The sequence below is a fragment of the Panulirus ornatus genome, chromosome 33, assembly GCF_036320965.1.
Source record: "Panulirus ornatus isolate Po-2019 chromosome 33, ASM3632096v1, whole genome shotgun sequence".
Taxonomy (NCBI): domain Eukaryota; kingdom Metazoa; phylum Arthropoda; class Malacostraca; order Decapoda; family Palinuridae; genus Panulirus; species Panulirus ornatus.
In genome coordinates this window covers 3,646,342-3,670,357 of record NC_092256.1, presented here as the reverse complement: position 1 = coordinate 3,670,357, position 24,016 = coordinate 3,646,342, and the positions used below count along the sequence as shown (strand labels likewise).

General features: G+C 40.9%; 1 protein-coding gene across 2 annotated transcripts in view; it reads right to left on the bottom strand.

The window, feature by feature from the left end:
- LOC139759410 (leucine-rich PPR motif-containing protein, mitochondrial-like) overlaps positions 1 to 24,016 on the bottom strand; it is a 407,417-nt gene that overhangs the window by 38,072 nt on the left and 345,329 nt on the right. The window contains exons 12-13 of one of the 2 annotated variants that reach the window (XM_071681494.1): positions 7,557 to 7,700; positions 7,203 to 7,353 (exon numbers count right to left, since the gene is read on the bottom strand). In XM_071681494.1, coding sequence (XP_071537595.1) covers positions 7,203 to 7,353; positions 7,557 to 7,700 — 295 coding nt within the window. The remainder of the gene's footprint in view (positions 1 to 7,202; positions 7,354 to 7,556; positions 7,701 to 24,016) is intronic. The other variant, XM_071681495.1, reaches the window with a different exon arrangement.

Sequence of the window (24,016 nt, the reverse complement as noted above, 5' to 3'; positions counted from 1 at the left end):
AAAGAAAGCGGCAGGAGGTCAAGAGAAAGGTGCAAGAGGTGAAAAAGAGGGCAAATTAGAATAGGGTTGAGAGAGTATCATTAAATTTTAGAGAGCATAAAAAGATGCTTTGGAAGGAGATAAATAAAGTGTGAAAGAAGAGAGAACAAATGGGAACATCGGTAAAGGGGGAAAATAGGGAGGTAATAACAAGTAGTGATAAAGTGAGAAGGAGATGCAGTCAGTATTTTGAAGGTTTGTTGAATGTATTTGATGATAGAGAGGTTGGGGTGGTGTGCAAAGTGAAAGGGTCAGGGAGAATGGTTCAGTAAACAGAGAAAAGGTAGTAAAAGTTTGCGGGAGATGAAAGCCAGCAAGGCGGCGGGTTTGGATGGTATGGCAGTGGAATTTATCAAAAAAGGAGGTGACTGTGTTGTTGATTGGTTGGTAAGGATATTCAATGTATGTATGAATCATGGTGAAGTGCCTGAGGATTGGAAAAATGCATGCATAGTACCATTGTAAAAAGGCAAAGGGGATAAAGGTGAGTGTTCAAATTAAAGAGGCATAAGTTATCCCTGGGGATAGGGGAGAAAAAATACTTCCCACGCATTACTCACATGTCGCAGAAGACGACTAAAGGGGACGGGAGCAGGGGCTAGAAACCCTCCCCTCCTTGTATTTTAACTTTCTAAAAGGGGAAACAGGAAAAGGAGTCACGCGGGGAGTGCTCATCCTCCTTGAAGACTCAGATTGGGATGTCCAAATGTGTCTGGATGTAACCAAGATGAGAAAAAAGGAGAGATAGGTAGTATCTTTGAGGAAAGGAACCTGGATGTTTTGGCTCTGAGTGAAACGAAGCTCAAGGTAAAGGGGAAGAGTGGTTTGGGAATGTCTTGGAAATAAAGTCAGCGGTTAGTGAGAGGACAAGAGCAAGGGAAGGTGTAGCACTACTCATGAAACAGGAGTGGTGGGAGTGTGATAGAGTGTAAGAAAGTAAACTCTAGATTGATATGGATAAAACTGAAAGTGGATGGAGAGAGATGGGTGATTATTGGTGCATATGCACCTGGACATGAGAAGAAAGATCATGAGAGGCAAGTGTTTTGGGAGCAGCTGAATGAGTATGTTAGTAGTTTTGATGCACGAGACCAGGTTATAGTGATGGGTGATTTCAATGCAAAGGTGAGTAATGTGGCAGTTGAGGGAATAATTGGTGTACATGGGGTGTTCAGTGTTGTAAATGGAAATGGTGAAGGGCTTGTAGATTTATGTGCTGAAAAAGGACTGGTGATTGGGAATACCTGGTTTAAAAAGAGAGATACACATAAGTATACGTATGTAAGTAGGATAGATGGCCAAAGAGCATTATTGGATTACGTGTTAATTGGTAGGCGCACAAAAGAGAGACTTTTGGATGTTAATGTGCTGAGAGGTGCAACTGGAGGGATGTTCGATCATTATATTCTAGAGGCGAAGGTGAAGATTTGTAGAGGTTTTCAGAAAAGAAGAGAGAATGTTGGGATGAAGAGAGTGGTGAAAGTAAGTGAGCTTGGGAAGGAGACTTGTGTGAGGAAGTACCAGGAGAGACTGAGTACAGAATGGAAAAAGGTGAGAACAAAGGAGGTAAGGGGAGTGGGGGAAGAATGGGATGTATTTAAGGAAGCAGTGATGGCTTGCACAAAAGATGCTTGCGGCATGAGAAGCGTGGGAGGTGGGCAGATTAGAAAGGGTAGTGAGTGGTGGGATGAAGAAGTAAGATTATTAGTGAAAGAGAAGAGAGAGGCATTTGGACGATTTTTGCAAGGAAATAATGCAAATGAGTGGGAGATGTATAAAAGAAAGAGACAGGAGGTCAAGAGAAAGGTGCAAGAGGTGAAAAAGAGGGCAAATGAGAGTTGGGGTGAGAGAGTATCATTAAATTTTAGGGAGAATATAAAGATTTTTGGAAGGAGGTAAATAAAGTGCATAAGATGAGGGATCAAATGGGAACTTCAGTGAAGGGGGCAAATGGGGAGGTGATAACAAGTAGTGGTGATGTGAAAAGGAGATGGAGTGAGTATTTTGAAGGTTTGTTGAATGTGTTTGATGATAGAGTGGCAGATATAGGGTGTTTTGGTCGAGGTGGTGTGCAAAGTGAGAGGGTTAGGGAAAATGATTGGGTAAACAGAGAAGAGGTAGTAAAAGCTTTGGGGAAGATGAAAGCCGGCAAGGCAGCGGGTTTGGATGGTACTGCAATGGAATTTATTAAAAAAGGGGGTGACTGCATTGTTGACTGGTTGGTAAGGTTATTTAATGTATGTATGACTCATGGTGGGGTGCCTGAGGATTAGCGGAATGCTTGCATAGTGCCATTGTACAAAGCCAAAGGGGATAAAAGTGAGTGCTCAAATTACAGAGGTATAAGTTTGTTGAGTATTCCTGGGAAATTATATGGGAGGGTATTGATTGAGAGGGTGAAGGCATGTACAGAGCATCAGATTGGGGAAGAGCAGTGTCGTTTCAGAAGTGGTAGAGGATGTGTGGATCAGGTATTTGCTTTGAAGAATGTATGCGAGAAATACTTAGAAAAGCAAATGGATTTGTATGTAGCATTTATGGATCTGGAGAAGGCATATGATAGAGTTGATAGAGATGATCTGTGGGAGGTATTAAGAATATATGGTGTGGGAGGCAAGTTATTAGAAGCAGTGAAAAGTTTTTATCGAGGATGTAAGGCATATGTACGTGTAGGAAGAGAGGAAAGTGATTGGTTCTCAGTGAATGTATGTTTGTGGCAGGGGAGTGTGATGTCTCCATGGCTGTTTAATTTGTTTATGGATGGAGTTGTTAGGGAGGTGAATGCAAGAGTTTTGGAAAGAGAGGCAAGTATGCAGTCTGTTGTGGATAAGAGAGCTTGGGAAGTGAGTCAGTTGTTGTTTGCTGACGATACAGCGCTGGTGGCTGATTCATGTGAGAAACTGCAGAAGCTGATGACTGAGTATGGTAAAGTCTGTGAAAGAAGAAAGCTGAGAGTAAATGTGAATAAGAGCAAGGTTATTAGGTACAGCAGGGTTGAGGGTCAAGTCAATTGGGAGGTAAGTTTGAATGGAGAAAAACTGGAGGAAGTGGAGTGTTTTAGATATCTGGGAGTGGATTTGGCAGTGGATGGAACCATGGAAGTGGAGGTGAGTCATAGGGTGGGGGAGGGGGAGAAAATTCTGGGAGCGTTGAAGAATGTGTGGAAGTCGAGAACATTATCTCGGAAAGCAAAAATGGGTATGTTTGAAGGAATAGTGGTACCAACAATGTTATATGGTTGCGAGGCATGGGCTATGGATAGAGTTGTGCGGAGGAAGGTGGATGTGCTGGAAATGAGATGTTTTAGGACAATATGTGGTGTGAGGTGGTTTGATCAAGTAAGTAATAATAGGGTAAGAGAGATGTGTGGTAATAAAAAGAGTGTGGTTGAGAAAGCAGAAGAGGGTGTTTTGAAATAGTTTGGACACATGAAGAGAATGAGTGAGGAAAGATTGACCAAGAGGATATATGTGTCAGAGATGGAGGGAACGAGGAGAAGTGGGAGACCAAATTGGAGGTGGAAAGATGGAGTGAAAAATATTTTGAGTGATTGGGGCCTGAACATGCAGGAGGGTGAAAGGCATGCAAGGAATAGAGTGAATTGGAACGATGTGGTATACCGGGGTCGACGTGCTGTCAATGGATTGAACCAGGGCATGTGGAGTGTCTGGGGTAAACCATGGAAAGTTGTGTGGGGCCTGGATGTGGAAAGGGAGCTGTGGTTTCGGTGCATTACACATGACAGCCAGAGATTGTGCGTGAACAAACATGGCCTTTTTCCTTTTGTCTTTTCCCAGCACTACCTTGCAGGAAGGGGTGGGGAGGATGATATTTCATGTGTAGCAGGGTGGCAATGAGAATGGATGAAGGCAGCAAGTATGAATATGTACATGTTTATATATGCATATGTCTGTGTATGTATATGTATCGGGGATGTGGGGCATGTGTGCGTGTAGGAGGAGAGGAAAGTTATTGGTTCTCAGTGAATGTAGGTTTGCGGCAGGGGTGTGTGATGTCTCCATGGTTGTTTAATTTGTTTATGGATGGGGTTGTTAGGGAGGTGAATGCAAGAGTTTTGGAAAGAGGGGCAAGTATGAAGTCTGTTGGGGATGAGAGAGCTTGGGAAGTGAGTCAGTTGTTGTTCGCTGATGATATAGCGCTGGTGGCTGATTCATGTGAGAAACTGCAGAAGCTGGTGACTGAGTTTGGTAAAGTGTGTGAAAGAAGAAAGTTAAGAGTAAATGTGAATAAGAGCAAGGTTATTAGGTACAGTAGGGTTGAGGGTCAAGTCAATTGGGAGGTGAGTTTGAATGGAGAAAAACTGGAGGAAGTGAAGTGTTTTAGATATCTGGGAGTGGATCTGGCAGCAGATGGAACCATGGAAGCGGAAGTGGATCACAGGGTGGGGGAGGGGGCGAAAATTCTGGGAGCGTTGAAGAATGTGTGGAAGTCGAGAACATTATCTCGGAAAGCAAAAATGGGTATGTTTGAAGGAATAGTGGTTCCAACAATGTTGTATGGTTGCGAGGCATGTGGTTCCAACAATGTTGTAGGCATGGGCAATGGATAGAGTTGTGCGCAGGAGGATGGATGTGCTGGAAATGAGATGTTTGAGGACAATGTGTGGTGTGAGGTGGTTTGATCGAGTAAGTAACGTAAGGGTAAGAGAGATGTGTGGAAATAAAAAGAGCGTGGTTGAGAGAGCAGAAGAGGGTGTTTTGAAATGGTTTGGTCACATGGAGAGAATGAGTGAGGAAAGATTGACCAAGAGAATATATGTGTCAGAGGTGGAGGGAACGAGGAGAAGAGGGAGACCAAATTGGAGATGGAAAGATGGAGTGAAAAAGATTTTGTGTGATCGGGGCCTGAGCATGCAGGAGGGTGAAAGGAGGGCAAGGAATAGAGTGAATTGGAGCGATGTGGTATACCGGGGTTGACGTGCTGTCAGTGGATTGAATCAAGGCATGTGAAGCGTCTGGGGTAAACCATGGAAAGCTGTGTAGGTATGTATATTTGCGTGTTTGGACGTATGTATATACATGTGTATGGGGGTGGGTTGGGCCATTTCTTTCGTCTGTTTCCTTGCGCTACCTCGCAGACGCGGGAGACAGCGACAAAGCAAAAAAAAAAAAAAAAAAAAAAAAAAACATTGAAATGTATATGTATGTACATGTGCATGTGTGGGTGTTTATGTATATACATGTGTACGTGGGTGGGTTGGGCCATTCCTCGTCTGTTTCCTTGCACTACCTCATTAACAAGGGAGATGGCAATTGAGAAATATGTATATAAATGTAAAAAACAATGAATGACCAAAAACAGCAGCAGAGAGTTATCATCATCAACATTTAAATGCTAACAAATGTCTGAAAATGTGATGACATATGCTGTCACATAGTGATCATGTGACTTGCACATGACACATAACTATTTGTTTCACTCTTTCTGATTCAAAAATACAATATCTATCTCTTCTTCAAACATAAAAAACTAGCTCAACACATTAGACCAAAATGTAGCTTTTATCATGATGGTGAATAGGTTAACAATTTTATAAACATAGTAATCCATAGAGGAAGGAAAGAAAAAAAAGAAGATAGAAGAAAAAACCGGTAGAGGATACTATTTTACATATGATCCAAGAGAATTCTGAGCTGATGGATGGATCAGTCCCAAAGAGCTAGCGCACCACTGACTGCATCATCGTCATGGACTCTGGTCAAAGGCAAGCTTAAAACAAGTGAGCTGCTGATGCCAAGGATAAGTGGATTGAATGAGAAGGGAAAGCCAGAGCTCCCCCAGCAGTTAAATAAGATGTTAGAAGGTCATGGGTCCCTAAATATCCAAGAGATATTCCAATGATGAAGAGGAAAAGTAGGAGAGAAAGAAAGAAAGTTAACAATTTCACTGGTGAGCAGTTTTCAAAATCATCTAACACTTATGAAAAATGAATGGCATATCCTAATAATGAATTGTATGCTGAAGTATGACTGAGTTTCATCTGTGAAGAAAACCTGTTACAACATAAGGATGGAATGATATGCACAGGAACAATGATACCAAAAAAATCCCATGAAAGCATACCATTTGAATGAGAGGTAGAGGTTTGAGAAAGGATCTTAAACTGCAAAGTAAGGGTAAGATACTACTGCTTTGTGAGGACATTATGTGAACTGAAAGGGAAGAACTATAAGATAATAAAAAGAAATCAACATGAAGTATGAGATACTGGATGCCTCCATAAAGTCCACAGTAAACCTATATTTCTTATAAAAAAAAAAATTAAGCTGCAGTATACACACAAAGATGAAAAAATGCTCTTTGATGAAAAGAAAATTTTGGTTCCAACAATGTTATAAGGTTGCAAGGCATGGGCAATAGATAGGGTTGTAAGGAGGAGGGTGGATGTGTTGGATATGAAATGTTTGAGGACAATATGTGACGTGAGGTGGTTTGGTCAAGTAAGTAATGAAAGGGTATGAGAGATGTGTGGAAATAAAAAAGAGTGTGGTTGAGTAAGCAGAAGAGGGGTTTGTACAGATGGAAAGAATGGGTGAATAAATATTAACAAAGAGGATATATGAGTCAGAGGTGGAGGGAAGAAGAAGCGGGAGACTAAACTGGAGGTGGAAGGATGGAGTGAAAAAGATTTTGAGTGACTGGGCCTTAGCATACAGGAGGGTGAGAGGTGTGCATAGAGTGAAATGGTAGGATGTAGTATACCGGGGTAAATCATGGAAAGGTCTGTGGGGCCTGGATGAGGATAGAAGGCTGTGGTTTCGGTGCATTACACATACCTGCAAGAGACTGACTGTGAATAAATGTGGCCTTTTTGTCAATTTTCCTGGTGCTACTTCACTGAAGCAGGGGGTAGCAATGCTGTTTCCTGTAGGGTGGGGTAGTGCCAGGATGGATGAAGGCAAGCAAGTATGAATACATATACGTGTATATATGTATATGTCTGTGTATGTGTATGTTGTAAATGGGTATATGTTGATATGTATGTGTATGCATATGTGCATGTATGTGCGTTTATGTATATATATAAGCATATGAATAGATGGGCCATTCTTCATCTGTTTCATCTGTTTCCTGGCACTACCTCGCTGACACGGGAAACAGTGATTAAGTATAATGAAACAATGAAGGCTAGCATTACCAACCTGTAGAGCATTTCTTGCATCATATGGATGCCCTGCTTCTAAGCAAGCAAATAATAAGTCATGATGAGCTTGTACAGATCCATGATACTGGCTGATAAGGTTAATAATGCACTCCAGAAGATCGCTGGGTGTACTTGGGCTTTCTTTGCTGCTGGTAATAAGAAGAAAAGACGATAAGTTATACACAAGCAAATGAAAAAGTACGTCAATATACAGTTATAGACATCACACACACTAACTTGTATATCTACAGCAGGGCTGCATATCCATATCATTTTCTAAACATTCTGGTCACATAAGAAATAATTCACCAACAAAGAAAGAACTAGGAAAGCATTATGGTTAAGGACTGACCTATCAACATCAACTGGATCCTTCCTCTTACTCCTGTCTTTAAACTGATGAATAAGGTGGATGAGAATTTCAATTTTCATAGGAAGATGACCGTAGCTTTTACAAATCATTTTCACTTCCTCTACAGCTCCAGTCAAATCTCCACTGCAATGTACAATACATTATTCATTCTGGACCTGCCAGATACCTATTTGTTTAGAAAAGAAAAAAGTACATCAAAGTTCAGACATAACAAAAAGTATAGTTGTCTCAGTCTCTGATGGTAAGAGAATATGATACAGAGGCAGATACTGGAAGACTAGGGAATTTCATGCTTTCCTCAATGTAATATCTGGAAACATTTCTTGGATAGAAAGAGATTGATACCTTACATCTAAATTAATTCAACAACATATTTCTTTTCTGTTCTCATTCATAAAACCATTTGTTATACCTAAAGAAAGACAAACGAAAGTTAATATTCTCTACATATTTCAGCCAACACATGTATTTCTTGACTATGTACATATATAGAATTGTAACATAACAGAAAGTTGTTCATTCCATTCTGAATCACACTACACTTGAACACTACCTCACCTGCATAAAATGTCAGCCACACTATGTTTCTTCCCTCTTCTTCTTTGAATAACAAAACATTTCATTTCAATGATTATCTGAACTTAATGACTATATTGTAATAGCACTAATTACCAAATCACAATGAATACAGTACAAAAGTATTGTCTCTGTATGATGATCATTTTCATAATGGCTATTATGAAAGGACTGATTGGAAGCAATCTTATGTTATATACCCAATAATCTATTATCTATAAAGATTTTCCTATTAAACTTTTTTCACTACTTCTAGCAACTTACCTCCCACACCATATACTCTTAAGACCTTTACCAAGGATGTAAAGCATGTGCTTGAGTAGGAAGAAAGGAGAGTGATTGGTTCCCAGTGAATGTCGGTCTGTGGCAGGGGTGTGTGATGTCCCCATAGATGTTTAATTTATTTATGGATGTGGTGGTTAGGGAGGTAAATGCAAACGTTTTGGAGAAAGAGGCGAATATGCAGTCCATCAGGGATGAGAGGGCCTGGGAAGCGAGTCAGTTGTTGTGTGCCGGTGATACAGCTCTGGGGGCTGATTCAAGTGAGAAACTGTAGAAGTTGGTGACTGAGTTTAGAAAAGTGTGTGCAAGGAGAAACTTGAGGGTAAATGTGAATCAGAGCAAGGTGATTAGGTTCACTAGGGTTGAGGGACAAATTAACTGTTAGATAAGTTTGAATCCTCCACTGAAGGAAGTGAAGTGTTTTAGATATCTGGGAGTGGATTTGGTAGCGAATGGAACCATAGAAATGGAAGTGAGTCACAGGGTGAGAGAGGGGGCGAAAGTTCTGGGAACATTGAAAAATGTGTGGAAGGCGAAAACATCATCTCAGAAAGCAAAAATGGGTATGTTTGAAGGAATAGTGGATCCAACAATGTTATATGGTTGCAAGGCATGGGCTATAGATAGAGTTGTGCGAAAGAGGGTGGATGTCTTGGAAATGAGATGTTTGAGGACAGTACATGGTGTGAGGTGGTTTGATCGAGTAAGTAATGAAAGGGTAAGAGAGATGTGTGGTAATAAAAAGAGTATGGTTGAGAGAGCAGAAGAGGTGTTTTGAAATGGTTTGGTCACATGGAGAGAATGAGTGAGGAAACATTGACAAAGAGGATATATGTGTCAGAGGTGGAGGGAACGAGGAGAAGTGGGAGGCCAAATTGGAGGTGGAAAGATGGAGTGGAAAAAATTTTGAGCAATTAGGGCCTGAATATACAGGAGGGTGAAAGGTGTGCAAGGAATAGAGTGAATTGGAATGATGTGGTATACTGGGGTCAACGTTCTGTCACTGGATTGAACCAGGGCATGTGAAGCATCTGGAGTAAACCATGGAAAGTTTTGTGGGGCCTGGATGTGGAAAGGGAGCTGTGGTTTCGTTTCATTATACATGACAGCTAGAGACTGAGTGTGAACGAATGTGGCCTTTGTTGTCTCTTCTAGTGCTATCTCGCGCACATGCGGGGGTTGTTGTTTCATGTGTGGCAGGGTGGCGACGTGAATGAATAAAGACAGCAAGTATGAATTATGTACATGCGCATATATGTATATGTCTGTGTATGTATATGTATGTATACATTGAAATGTATAGGTATGTATATGTGCGTGTGTGGACGAATATGTATATTCATGTGCATGTGGGTGGGTTGGGCCACTTTTGTCTGTTTCCTTGTGCTACCTCGCTAATGCAGGAGACAGTGACAAAGTATAATAAATAAATAAAAATAAGTTTGAATGGAGAAAAATTGGAGGAAGTGAAGTGTTTCAGATATCTATCTGGGTGTGAGTCACAAGGTGGGGAGGGGGTGAAGGTTCTCGAAGCAATGAAGAATGTGGGGAAGGACAAAATGTTATCTCGAAGAGCAACAATGAGTATGTTTGAAGGAATAGTAGTTTTTCTAAGCAATGTTACATGGTTGCAAGGCATAGGCTATTGATAGGGTTGTACGGAGGAGGGTGGATGTGTTGAACAATTGGGGCCTGATCTTACAGGAGAGTGAGAGACATGCAATAAATAGAAAGAAATGGAAGGATGCAGTATACCGGGGTTGACATGCTATCAGTGGACTGAACCAGGGTATGAGAAATGTCTGGTGTAAACCATGAAAAGGTCAGTAGGCCCTGGTAGTGGACTGGGAGCTGTGGTTTTGGTCCATTATGTATGATAGCTAGTGAGTGAGTGGCCTTTTTTGTCTGTTTTACTGGCACTATCTGGAAGAAGTAGCAAGTAGCATTGCTTTTTCCTGTGGGGTGGGTATGAAGGAAAACAAGTATGAATATGTACATTTGTACATATTCATGTTGATTTGTTTCTGTATATGCATGTGTATATGGGTATATAGGCTGAAAAAGGACTGGTGATTGGGAATACCTGGTTTAAAAAGCGAGATATACATAAGTATACTTATGTAAGTAGGAGAGATGGCCAGAGAGCATTATTGGATTACGTGTTAATTGACAGGCGCGCGAAAGAGAGACTTTTGGATGTTAATGTGCTGAGAGGTGCAACTGGAGGGATGTCTGATCATTATCTTGTGGAGGCAAAGGTGAAGATTTCTATGGGTTTTCAGAAAAGAAGAGTGAATGTTGGGGTGAAGAGGGTGGTGAGAGTAAGTGAGCTTGGGAAGGAGACTTGTGTGAGGAAGTACCAGGAGAGACTGAGTACAGAATGGAAAAAGGTGAGAACAATGGAAGTAAGGGGATTGGGGGAGGAATGGGATGTATTTAGGGAATCAGTGATGGAGTGCGCAAAAGATGCTTGTGGCATGAGAAGAGTGGGAGGTGGGTTGATTAGTAAGGGTAGTGAGTGGTGGTATAAAGAAGTAAGATTATTAGTGAAAGAGAAGAGAGAGGCATTAGGACGATTTTTGCAGAGAAAAAATGAAATTGAGTGGGAGATGTATAAAAGAAAGAGACAGGAGGTCAGGAGAAAGGTGCAAGAGGTGAAAAAGAGATCAAATGAGAGTTGGGGTGAGAGAGTATCATTGAATTTTAGGGAGAATAAAAAGATGTTCTGGAAGGAGGTAAATAAAGTGCATAAGACAAGGGAGCAAATGGGAACTTCAGTGAAGGGCGCTAATGGGGAGGTGATAAGTAGTGGTGATGTGAGAGCGAGATGGAGTGAGTATTTTGAAGGTTTGTTGAATGTGTTTGATGATAGAGTGGCAGATATAGGGTGTTTTGGTCGAGGTGGTGTGCAAAGTGAGAGGGTTAGGGAAAATGATTTGGTAAATAGATAAGAGGTAGTAAAAGCTTTGCGGAAAATGAAAGCCGGCAAGGCAGCAGGTTTGGTTGGTATTGCAGTGGAATCTATTAAAAAAGGGGGTGACTGTATTGTTGACTGGTTGGTAGGGTTATTTATTGTATGTATGACTCATGGTGAGGTGCCTGAGGATTGGCGGAATGCGTGCATAGTGCCACTGTACAAAGGCAAAGGGGATAAGACTGAGTGCTCAAATTACAGAGGTATAAGTTTGTTTAGTATTCCTGGGAAATTATATGGGAGGGTATTGATTGAGAGGGTGAAGGCATGTACAGCGCATCAGATTGGGGAAGAGCAGTGTGGTTTCAGAAGTGGTAGAGGATGTGTGGATCAGGTGTTTGCTTTGAAGAATGTATGTGAGAAATACTTAGAAAAGCAAATGGATTTGTATGTAGCATTTATGGATCTGGAGAAGGCATATGATAGAGTTGATAGAGATGCTCTGTGGATGGTATTAAGAATATATGGTGTGGGAGCCAAGTTGTTAGAAGCAGTGAAAAGTTTTTATCGAGGATGTAAGGCATGTGTACGTGTAGGAAGAGAGGAAAGTGATTGGTTCTAAGTGAATGTAGGTTTGCGGCAGGGGTGTGTGATGTCTCCATGGTTGTTTAATTTGTTTATGGATGGGGTTGTTAGGGAGGTGAATGCAAGAGTTTTGGAAAGAGGGGCAAGTATGAAGTCTGTTGGGGATGAGAGAGCTTGGGAAGTGAGTCAGTTGTTGTTCGCTGATGATACAGCGCTGGTGGCTGATTCATGTGAGAAACTGCAGAAGCTGGTGACTGAGTTTGGTAAAGTGTGTGAAAGAAGAAAGTTAAGAGTAAATGTGAATAAGAGCAAGGTTATTAGGCACAGTAGGGTTGAGGGTCAAGTCAACTGGGAGGTAAGTTTGAATGGAGAAAAACTGGAGGAAGTAAAGTGTTTTAGATATGTGGGGGTGGATCTGGCAGCGGATGGAACCATGGAAGCGGAAGTGGATCATAGGGTGGGGGAGGAGGCGAAAATCCTGGGAGCCTTGAAGAATGTGTGGAAGTCGAGAACATTATCTCGGAAAGCAAAAATGGGTATGTTTGAAGGAATAGTGGTTCCAACAATGTTGTATGGTTGCGAGGCGTGGGCTATGGATAGAGTTGTGCGCAGGAGGGTGGATGTGCTGGAAATGAGATGTTTGAGGACAATGTGTGGTGTGAGGTGGTTTGATCGAGTAAGTAACGTAAGGGTAAGAGAGATGTGTGGAAATAAAAAGAGCGTGGTTGAGAGAGCAGAAGAGGGTGTTTTGAAATGGTTTGGGCACATGGAGAGAATGAGTGAAGAAAGATTGACCAAGAGGATATATGTGTCGGAGGTGGAGGGAACGAGGAGAAGTGGGAGACCAAATTGGAGGTGGAAAGATGGAGTGAAAAAGATTTTGAGTGATCGGGGCCTGAACATGCAGGAGGGTGAAAGGCGGGCAAGGAATAGAGTGAATTGGATCGATGTGGTATACCGGGGTTGACGTGCTGTCAGTGGATTGAATCAGGGCATGTGAAGTGTCTGGGGTAAACCATGGAAAGCTGTGTAGGTATGTATATTTGCGTGTGTGTGTACGTGTATGTATATACATGTGGATGGGGGTGGGTTGGGCCATTTCTTTTGTCTATTTCCTTGCGCTACCTCGCAAACGCGGAAGACAGCGACAAAGCAAAATATATATATATATATATATATATATATATATATATATATATATATATATATATATATATATATATATATATATATATATATATGCGTGCATAGTGCCATTGTACAAAGGCAAAGGGGATAAGAGTGAGTGCTCAAATTACAGAGGTATAAGTTTGTTGAGTATTCCTGGTAAATTATATGGGAGGGTATTGATTGAGAGGGTGAAGGCATGTACAGAGCATCAGATTGGGGAAGAGCAGTGCGGTTTCAGAAGTGGTAGAGGATGTGTGGATCAGGTGTTTGCTTTGAAGAATGTATGTGAGAAATACTTAGAAAAGCAAATGGATTTGTATGTAGCATTTATGGATCTGGAGAAGGCATATGATAGAGTTGATAGAGATGCTCTGTGGAAGGTATTAAGAATATATGGTGTGGGAGGCAAGTTGTTAGAAGCAGTGAAAAGTTTTTATCGAGGATGTAAGGCATGTGTACGTGTAGGAAGAGAGGAAAGTGATTGGTTCTCAGTGAATGTAGGTTTGCGGCAGGGGTGTGTGATGTCTCCATGGTTGTTTAATTTGTTTATGGATGGGGTTGTTAGGGAGGTAAATGCAAGAGTCCTGGAAGGAGGGGCAAGTATGAAGTCTGTTGGGGGTGAGAGAGCTTGGGAAGTGAGTCAGTTGTTGTTCGCTGATGATACAGCGCTGGTGGCTGATTCATGTGAGAAACTGCAGAAGCTGGTGACTGATTCATGTGAGAAACTGCAGAAGCTGGTGACTGATTCATGTGAGAAACTGCAGAAGCTGGTGACTGAGTTTGGTAAAGTGTGTGGAAGAAGAAAGTTAAGAGTAAATGTGAATAAGAGCAAGGTTATTAGGTACAGTAGGGTTGAGGGTCAAGTCAATTGGGAGGTGAGTTTGAATGGAGAAAAACTGGAGGAAGTGAAGTGTTTTAGATATCTGGGAGTGGATCTGTCAGCGGATGGAACCATGGAAGCGGAAGTGGATCATAGGGTGGGGGAGGGGGCGAAAATTTTGGGAGCCTTGAAAAATGTGTGGAAGTCGAGAACATTATCTCGGAAAGCAAAAATGGGTATGTTTGAAGGAATAGTGGTTCCAACAATGTTGTATGGTTGCGAGGCGTGGGCTATGGATAGAGTTGTGCGCAGGAGGATGGACGTGCTGGAAATGAGATGTTTGAGGAAAATGTGTGGTGTGAGGTGGTTTGATCGAGTAAGTAACGTAAGGGTAAGAGAGATGTGTGGAAATAAAAAGAGCGTGGTTGAGAGAGCAGAAGAGGGTGTTTTGAAATGGTTTGGGCACATGGAGAGAATGAGCGAGGAAAGATTGACCAAGAGGATATATGTGTCGGAGGTGGAGGGAACGAGGAGAAGAGGGAGACCAAATTGGAGGTGGAAAGATGGAGTGAAAAAGATTTTGTGTGATCGGGGCCTGAACATGCAGGAGGGTGAAAGGAGGGCAAGGAATAGAGTGAATTGGAGCGATGTGGTATACAGGGGTTGACGTGCTGTCAGTGGATTGAATCAAGGCATGTGAAGCGTCTGGGGTAAACCATGGAAAGCTGTGTAGGTATGGATATTTGCGTGTGTGGACGTGTGTATGTACATGTGTATGGGGGGGGGGGTGTTGGGCCATTTCTTTCGTCTGTTTCCTTGCGCTACCTCGCAAACGCGGGAGACAGCGACAAAGTATAAAAAAAAAAAAAATATATATATATATATATATATATATATATATATATATATATATATATATATATATATATATATATATATATATATATACATATATATACATATATATATATATATATATATATATATGTATATATATATATATATATATATATATATATATATATATATATATATATATATATATATATATATATATATATATATATATATATATATATATACTTATATATACATATATATATATATATATATATATATATATATATATATATATATATATATATATATATATATATATATATATATATATATATATATATATATATATATATATACGCATTCTTCACATGTCGTAGAAGGCGACTAAAGGGGACGGAAGCGTGGGCTAGAAACCCTACCCTCCTTGTATTTCAACTTTCTAAAAGGGGAAACAGAAGAAGGACTCACGCAGGGAACGCTCATCCTCCCCGAAGGCTCAGATTGGGGTGTCTAAATGTGTCTGGATGTAACCAAGATGAGAAAAAAGGAGAAATAGGTAATATGTTTGAGGAAAGGAACCTGGATGTTTTGGCTCTGAGTGAAACGAAGCTAAAGGAGAAAGGGGAAGAGTGGTTCGGGAATGTCTTGGAAGTAAAGTCAGGGGTTAGGGAGAGGACAAGAGCAAGGGAAGAAGTAGCACTACTGAAACAGGAGTGATGGGAGTAAGTGATAGAGCAAAAGAAAGTAAACTTTAGATTGATAGGGGTAAAACTGAAAGTGGACGGAGAGAGATGGGTGATTATTGGTGCATATACACTTGGGCATGAGAAGAAAGATCAAGAGACACAAGTGTTTTGGGAGCAGCTGAGTGAGTGTGTTAGTAGTTCTGATGAACGAGAACGGGTTATAGTGATGGGTGATTTGAATGCAAAGGTGAGTAATGTGGCAGTTGAGGGAATAATTGGTATACATGGGGTGTTCAGTGTTGTAAATGATAATGGTGAAGAGCTTGTAGATTTATGTGCTGAAAAAGAACTGGTGACTAGGAATACCTGGTTTGAAAAGAGAGATATACATAAGTATATATATATATAAGTAGGAGAGATGGCCAGAGAGCGTTACTGGATTACGTGTTAATTGATAGGTGCGTGAAAGAGAGACTTTTGGATGATAATGTGCTGAGAGGCGACCCTAGAGGGATGTCTGATCATTATCTTCTGGAGGCGAAGGTAGAGATTTGAAGAGGTTTTCAGAAAAGAAGAGAGAATGTTGGAGTGAAAAGAGTGGTGAGAGTAAGTGAGCTTGGGAAGGAGACTTGTATGAGGAAGTACCAAATGAGACTGAGCACAGAATGGAAAAAGGTGAGAACAAAGGACGTAAGGGGAGTGGGAGAGGAATGGGATGTATTTAGGGAAGCAGTGATGGCTTGCACAAAAGATGCTTATGGCATGAGAAGCGTGGGAGATGGGCAGATTAGAAAGGGTAGTGAGTGGAAGCACGAAGAAGTAAGATTATTAGTGAAAGACAAGAGAGAGGCATTTTTATGATTTTTGCAGGGACATAAGGCAAATGAGTGGGAGATGTATAAAAGAAAGAGGCAGGAGGTCAAGAAAAAGGTGCAAGAGGTGAAAAAGAGGGCAAATGAGAGATGGGGTGAGAGAGTATCTTTAAATTTTAGGGAGGATAAAAAGATGTTTTGGAAGGAGGTAAATAAAGTGCGTAAGTCGAGGGAACAAATGGAAACTTCAGTGAAGGGGACTAATGGGGAGATGATAACAAGTAGTGGTGATGTGAGAAGGACATGGAGTGAGTATTTTGAAGGTTTGTTGAATGTGTTTGATGATAGAGTGGCAGGTAAAGGGTGTTTCGGTTGAGGTGCTGTGCAAAGTGATAGGGTTAGGGAAAATGATTTGGTAAACAGAGAAGAGGTAGTAAAAGCTTTGCGGAAGATGAAAGCTGGAAAGGCAGTGGGTTTGGATGGCATGGCAGTGGAATTTATTAAAAAAGGGGGTGACTGTATTGTTGACTAGTTGGTAAGGTTATTTAGCATATGTATGACTCATGGTGAGGTGCCTGAAGATTGGCGGAATGCTTGCATAGTGCCATTGTACAAAGGCAAAGGGGATAAAAGTGAGTGCTCAAATTACAGAGGTATAAGTTTGTTGAGTATTCCTGGGAAATTATATGGGAGGGTATTGAATGAGAGGGTGAAGGCATGTACAGAGCATCAGATTGGGTAGGAGCAGTGTGGTTTCAGAAGTGGCAGAGGGTAGGATGTGTGGATCAGGTGTTTGCTTTGAAGAATGTATGTGAGAAATACTTAGAAAAGCAAATGGATTTTTATGTAGCATTCATGGATCTGGAGAAGGCATATGATAGAGTTGATAGAGCTGCTCTGTGGAAGGTATTAAGAATATATGGTGTGGGAGGCAAGTTGTTAGAAGCAGTGAAAAGTTTTTATAGAGGATGTAAGGCAAGTGTACGTTTAGGAAGAGAGGAAAGTGACTGGTTCTCAGTGAATGTTGGTTTGCGGCAGGGGTATGTGATGTTTCCATGGTTGTTTAATTTGTTTATGGATGGGGTTGTTAGGGAGGTAAATGCAAGAGTTTTAGAGAGAGGGGCAAGTATGCAGTCTGTTGTGGATAAGAGAGCTTGGGAAGTGAGTCAGTTGTTGTTCGTTAATGATACATCGCTGGTGGCTCATTCATGTGAGAAACTACAGAAGCTTGTAACTGAGTTACTGAGTTTGGTAAAGTGTGTGAAAGAAGAAACTTGAGAGTAAATGTGAATAAGAGTAAGGTTATTAGGTACGGTAAGGTTGAGGGTCAAGTTGATTGGAAGGCAAGTTCGAATGGAGAAAAACTGAAGGAATTGAAGTCTTTTAAATGTCTGGGAGTGGATTTGGCAGCGGATGGAATCATGGAAGCAGAAGTGAATCATAGGGGTGGGGGAGGGGGTGAAACTTCTGGGAGCGTTGAAGAATGTATGGAAGGCGAGAACAATATCTCAGAAAGCAAAAATCGGTAAGTTTGAAGGAATAGTGGTTCTAACAATGTTATATGGTTGCGAGGCTTGGGCTATGGATAGAGTTGTGTGCAGGAGGGTACATATGCTGGAAATGAGATGTTAGTTAGAGGAAAATATGTGGCGTGAGGTGGTTTGATCGAGAAAGTAATAATAGTGTATATATATATATATGGTAATAAAAAGAGTGTGGTTGAGAGAGCAGAAGAGCGTGTTTCGAAATGGTTTGGTCACATGGAGACAATGAGTGTGGAAAGATTGACCAAGAGGATATATGTGTCAGAGGTAGAGGGAACGAGAAGTGGGAGACCAAATTGGAGGTGGAAAGATGGAGCGAAAAAGATTTTGAGTGATCGGGGCCTGAACATGCAGGAGGGTGAAAGATGTGCAAGGAATAGAGTGAATGGGAACGATGTGGTATAACTGGGTCGACGTGCTGTCAAAGGATTGAACCAGGGAATGTGAAACGTCTAGGGTAAACCATGGAAAGTTCTGGGGGGCCTGGATATGGAAAGGGAGCTGTGGTTTCAGTGCATTATTACATGACACCTAGAGACTGAGTGTGAACGAATGTGGCCTTTGTTATCTTTTCCTAGCACTACCTTACACACGTGAGGGGGGAGGGGGTTGTTATTTCATGTTTGGCAAGGTGGCGATGGGAATGAATAAAGGCAGACAGTATGAATTATTTACATGTGTATATATGTATATATGTCTGTGTGTGTATATATATGTATACGTTGAGATGTATAGGTATGTATATTTGCGTGTGTGGACGTGTATATATATACATGTGTATGTGGGTGGGTCGGGCCATTCTTTCGTCTGTTTCCTTGTACTACCTCGCCAACGCAGGAGAAAGCGACGAAGCAAAATAAATAATATATATATATATATATATATATATATATATATATATATATATATATATATATATATATATATATATATATATATACATATATATATATATATATATATATATATATATATATATATATATATATATATATATATATATATATATATATATATATATATATATATATTTCTTTTTTTTTTTTTTCATACTATTCGCCATTTCTCGCGATAGCGAGGTAGCGTTAAGAACAGAGGACTGGGCCTTTGAGGGAATACCCTCACCTGGCCCCCTTCTCTGTTCCTTCTTTTGGAAAATTAAAAAAAAAAAAAGAAAAAAAAAAAAAAAAAAAAAAACGAGAGGGGAGGATTTCCAGCCCCCCGCTCCCTTCCCTTTTAGTCGCCTTCTACGACACGCAGGGAATACGTGGGAAGTATTCTTTCTCCCCTATCCCCAGGGATAGAATATATATATATATATATATATATATATATATATATATATATATATATATATATATATATATATATATATATATATATATATATACCTATAGATTTATCCGCTGCCAGAACCACTCCCAGGTATCTAAAACACTCTACTTCCCCCAGTTTTTCTCCATTCAAACTTACCTCCCAATTGACTTGACCCTCAACCCTACTGTACCTAATAACCTTGCTCTTATTCACATTTACTCTTAACTTTCTTCTTTCACACACTTTACCAAACTCAGTCACCAGCTTCTGCAGTTTCTCACATGAATCAGCCACCAGCGCTGTATCATCAGCGAACAACAACTGACTCACTTCCCAAGCTCTCTCATCCCCAACAGACTTCATACTTGCCCCTCTTTCCAAGACTCTTGCATTTGCCTCCCTAACAATCCCATCCATAAACAAATTAAACAACCATGGAAACATCACACACCCCTGCCGCAAACCTACGTTCACTGAGAACCAATCATTTTCCTCTCTTCCTACACGTACACATGCCTTACATCCTCGATAAAAACTTTTCACTGCTTCTAACAACTTGCCTCCCACACCATATATTCTTAATACCTTCCACAGAGCATCTCTATCAACTCTATCATGTGCATTCTCCAGATCCATAAATGCTACATACAAATCCATTTGCTTTTCTAAGTATTTCTCACATACATTCTTAAAAGCAAACACCTGATCCACACATCCTCTACCACTTCTGAAACCACGCTGCTCTTCCCCAATCTGATGCTCTGTACATGCCTTCACCCTCTCAATCAATACCCTCCCATATAATTTCCTAGGAATACTCAACAAACTTATACCTCTGTAATTTGAGCACTCTCTCTTATCCCCTTTGCCTTTGTACAATGGCACTATGCACGCATTCCGCCAATCCTCAGGCACCTCACCATGAGTCATACATACATTAGATAACCTTACCAACCAGTCAACAATACAGTCACCCCCTTTTTTAATAGGGGAAGAGTGGTTTGGGAATGTCTTGGGAGTAAAGTCAGGGGTTAGTGAGAGGACAAGAGCAAGGGAAGGAGTAGCAGTACTCCTGAAACAGGAGTTGTGGGAGTATGTGATAGAATGTAAGAAATTAAATTCGCCATTAATATGGGTAAAACTGAAAGTTGATGGAGAGAGATGGGCGATTATTGGTTCATATGAACCTGGGCATGAGAAGAAAGATCATGAGAGGCAAGTGTTTTGGGAGCAGCTGAATGAGTGTGTTAGTGGTTTTGATGCACAAGACCGGGTTATAGTGATGGGTGATTTGAATGCAAAGGTGAGTAATGTGGCAGTTGAGGGAATAATTGGTATACATGGGGTGTTCAGTGTTGTAAATGGAAATGGTGAAGAGCTTGTAGATTTATGTGCTAAAAAAGGACTGGTGATTGGGAATACCTGGTTTAAAAAGCGAGATACACATAAGTATACGTATGTAAGTAGGAGAGATGGCCAGAGAGCGTTATTGGATTACGTGTTAATTGACAGGCGTGCGAAAGAGAGACTTTTGGATGATAATGTGCTGTGAGGTGCAACTGGAGGGATGTCTGATCATTATCTTGTGGAGGCTAAGGTGAAGATTTGTATGGATTTTCAGAAAAGAAGACTGAATGTTGGGGTGAGGAGGGTGGCGAGAGTAAGTGAGCTTGGAAAGGAGACTTGTGTGAGGAAGTACCAGGAGAGACTAGGTACAGAATGGAAAAGGTGAGAGCAAAAAACGTAAGGGGAGTGGAGGAGGAATGGGATGTATTTCGGGAAGCGGTTATGGCTTGCGCAAAAGATGCTTGTGGCACGAGAAATGTGGGAGATGGGCAGATTAGAAAGGGTAGTGAATGATGGGATGAAGAAGTAAGATTATTAGTGAAAGAAAAGAGAGAAGCATTTGCAGGGAAAAAATGCAATTCAGTGGGAGCTGTATGAAAGAAAGAGACAGGAGGTTAAGAGAAAGGTGCAAGAGGTGAAAAAGAGGGCAAATGAGAGTTGGGGTGAGAGAGTATCATTAAATTTTAGGGAGAATAAAAAGATGTTCTGGAAGGAGGTAAATAAAGTGCGTAAGACAAGGGAGCAAATGGGAACTTCAGTGAAGGGCGCTAATGGGGAGGTGATAACAAGTAGTGGTGATGTGAGAAGGAGATGGAGTGAGTATTTTGAAGGTTTGTTGAATGTCTTTAATGATAGAGTGGCAGATATAAGGTGTCTTGGTCGAGGTTGTGTGCAAAGTGAGAGGGTTAGGGAAAATGATTTGGTAAACAGAGAAGAGGTACGAAAAGCTTTGCGGAAGATGAAAGAGGGCAAGGCAACAGGTTTGGATGGTATTGCAGTGGAATATATATATATATATATATATATATATATATATATATATATATATATATATATATATATATATATATATATTTTTTTTTTTTTTTATACTTTGTCGCTGTCTCCCGCGTTTGCGAGGTAGCGCAAGGAAACAGACGAAAGAAATGGCCCAACCCTCCCCATACACATGTACATACACACGTCCACACACGCAAATATACATACCTACACAGCTTTCCATGGTTTACCCCGGACGCTTCACATGCCTTGATTCAATCCACTGACAGCACGTCAACCCCTGTATACCACATCGCTCCAATTCACTCTATTCCTTGCCCTCCTTTCACCCTCCTGCATGTTCAGGCCCCGATCACACAAAATCCTTTTCACTCCATCTTTCCACCTCCAATTTGGTCTCCCTCTTCTCCTCGTTCCCTCCACCTCCGACACATATATCCTCTTGGTCAATCTTTCCTCACTCATTCTCTCCATGTGCCCAAACCATTTCAAAACACCCTCTTCTGCTCTCTCAACCACGCTCTTTTTATTTCCACACATATCTCTTACCCTTACGTTACTTACTCGATCAAACCACCTCACACCACACATTGTCCTCAAACATCTCATTTCCAGCACATCCATCCTCCTGCGCACAACTCTATCCATAGCCCACGCCTCGCAACCATACAACATTGTTGGAACTACTATTCCTTCAAACATACCCATTTTTGCTTTCCGGGATAATGTTCTCGACTTCCACACATTTTTCAAGGCTCCCAAAATTTTCGCCCCCTCCCCCACCCTATGATCCACTTCCGCTTCCATGGTTCCATCCGCTGACAGATCCACTCCCAGATATCTAAAACACTTCACTTCCTCCAGTTTTTCTCCATTCAAACTCACCTCCCAATTGACTTGACCCTCAACCCTACTGTACCTAATAACCTTGCTCTTATTCACATTTACTCTTAACTTTCTTCTTCCACACACTTTACCAAACTCCGTCACCAGCTTCTGCAGTTTCTCACATGAATCCGCCACCAGCGCTGTATCATCAGCGAACAACAACTGACTCACTTCCCAAGCTCTCTCATCCCCAACAGACTTCATACTTGCCCCTCTTTCCAAGACTCTTGCATTTACCTCCCTAACAACCCCATCCATAAACAAATTAAACAACCATGGAAACATCACACACCCCTGCCGCAAACCTACATTCACTGAGAACCAATCACTTTCCTCTCTTCCTACACGTACACATGCCTTACATCCTCGATAAAAACTTTTCACTGCTTCTAACAACTTGCCTCCCACACCATATATTCTTAATACCTTCCACAGAGCATCTCTATCAACTCTATCATATGCCTTCTCCAGATCCATAAATGCTACATACAAATCCATTTGCTTTTCTAAGTATTTCTCACATACATTCTTCAAAGCAAACACCTGATCCACACATCCTCTACCACTTCTGAAACCACACTGCTCTTCCCCAATCTGATGCTCTGTACATGCCTTCACCCTCTCAATCAATACCCTCCCATATAATTTACCAGGAATACTCAACAAACTTATACCTCTGTAATTTGAGCACTCACTCTTATCCCCTTTGCCTTTGTACAATGGCACTATGCACGCATTCCGCCAATCCTCAGGCACCTCACCATGAGTCATACATACATTAAATAACCTTACCAACCAGTCAACAATACAGTCACCCCCTTTTTTAATAAATTCCACTGCAATACCATCCAAACCTGCTGCCTTGCCGGCTTTCATCTTCCGCAAAGCTTTTACTACCTCTTCTCTGTTTACCAAATCATTTTCCCTAACCCTCTCACTTTGCACACCACCTCGACCCAAACACCCTATATCTGCCACTCTGTCATCAGACACATTCAACAAACCTTCAAAATACTCATTCCATCTCCTTCTCACATCACCACTACTTGTTATCACCTCCCCATTTACGCCCTTCACTGAAGTTCCCATTTGCTCCCTTGTCTTACGCACCCTATTTACCTCCTTCCAGAACATCTTTTTATTCTCCCTAAAATTTACTGATAGTCTCTCACCCCAACTCTCATTTGCCCTTTTTTTCACCTCTTGCACCTCTCTCTTGACCTCCTGTCTCTTTCTTTTATACTTTTCCCACTCAATTGCATTTTTTCCCTGCAAAAATCGTCCAAATGCCTCTCTCTTCTCTTTCACTAATACTCTTACTTCTTCATATATATATATATATATATATATATATATATATATATATATATATATATATATATATATATATATATATATATATATATATATATATATATATATATATATATATATATATATATATTATCATTATCTTGTGGAGGCTAAGGTGAAGATTTGTATGGGTTTTCAGAAAAGAAGAGTGAATGTTGGGGTGAAGAGGGTGGTGAGAGTAAGTGAGCTTGTGAAGGAGACCTGTGTGAGGAAGTACCAGGAGAGACTGAGTACAGAATGGAAAAAGGTGAGAACAATGGAAGCAAGGGGAGTGGGGGAAGAATGGGATGTATTTAGGGAATCAGT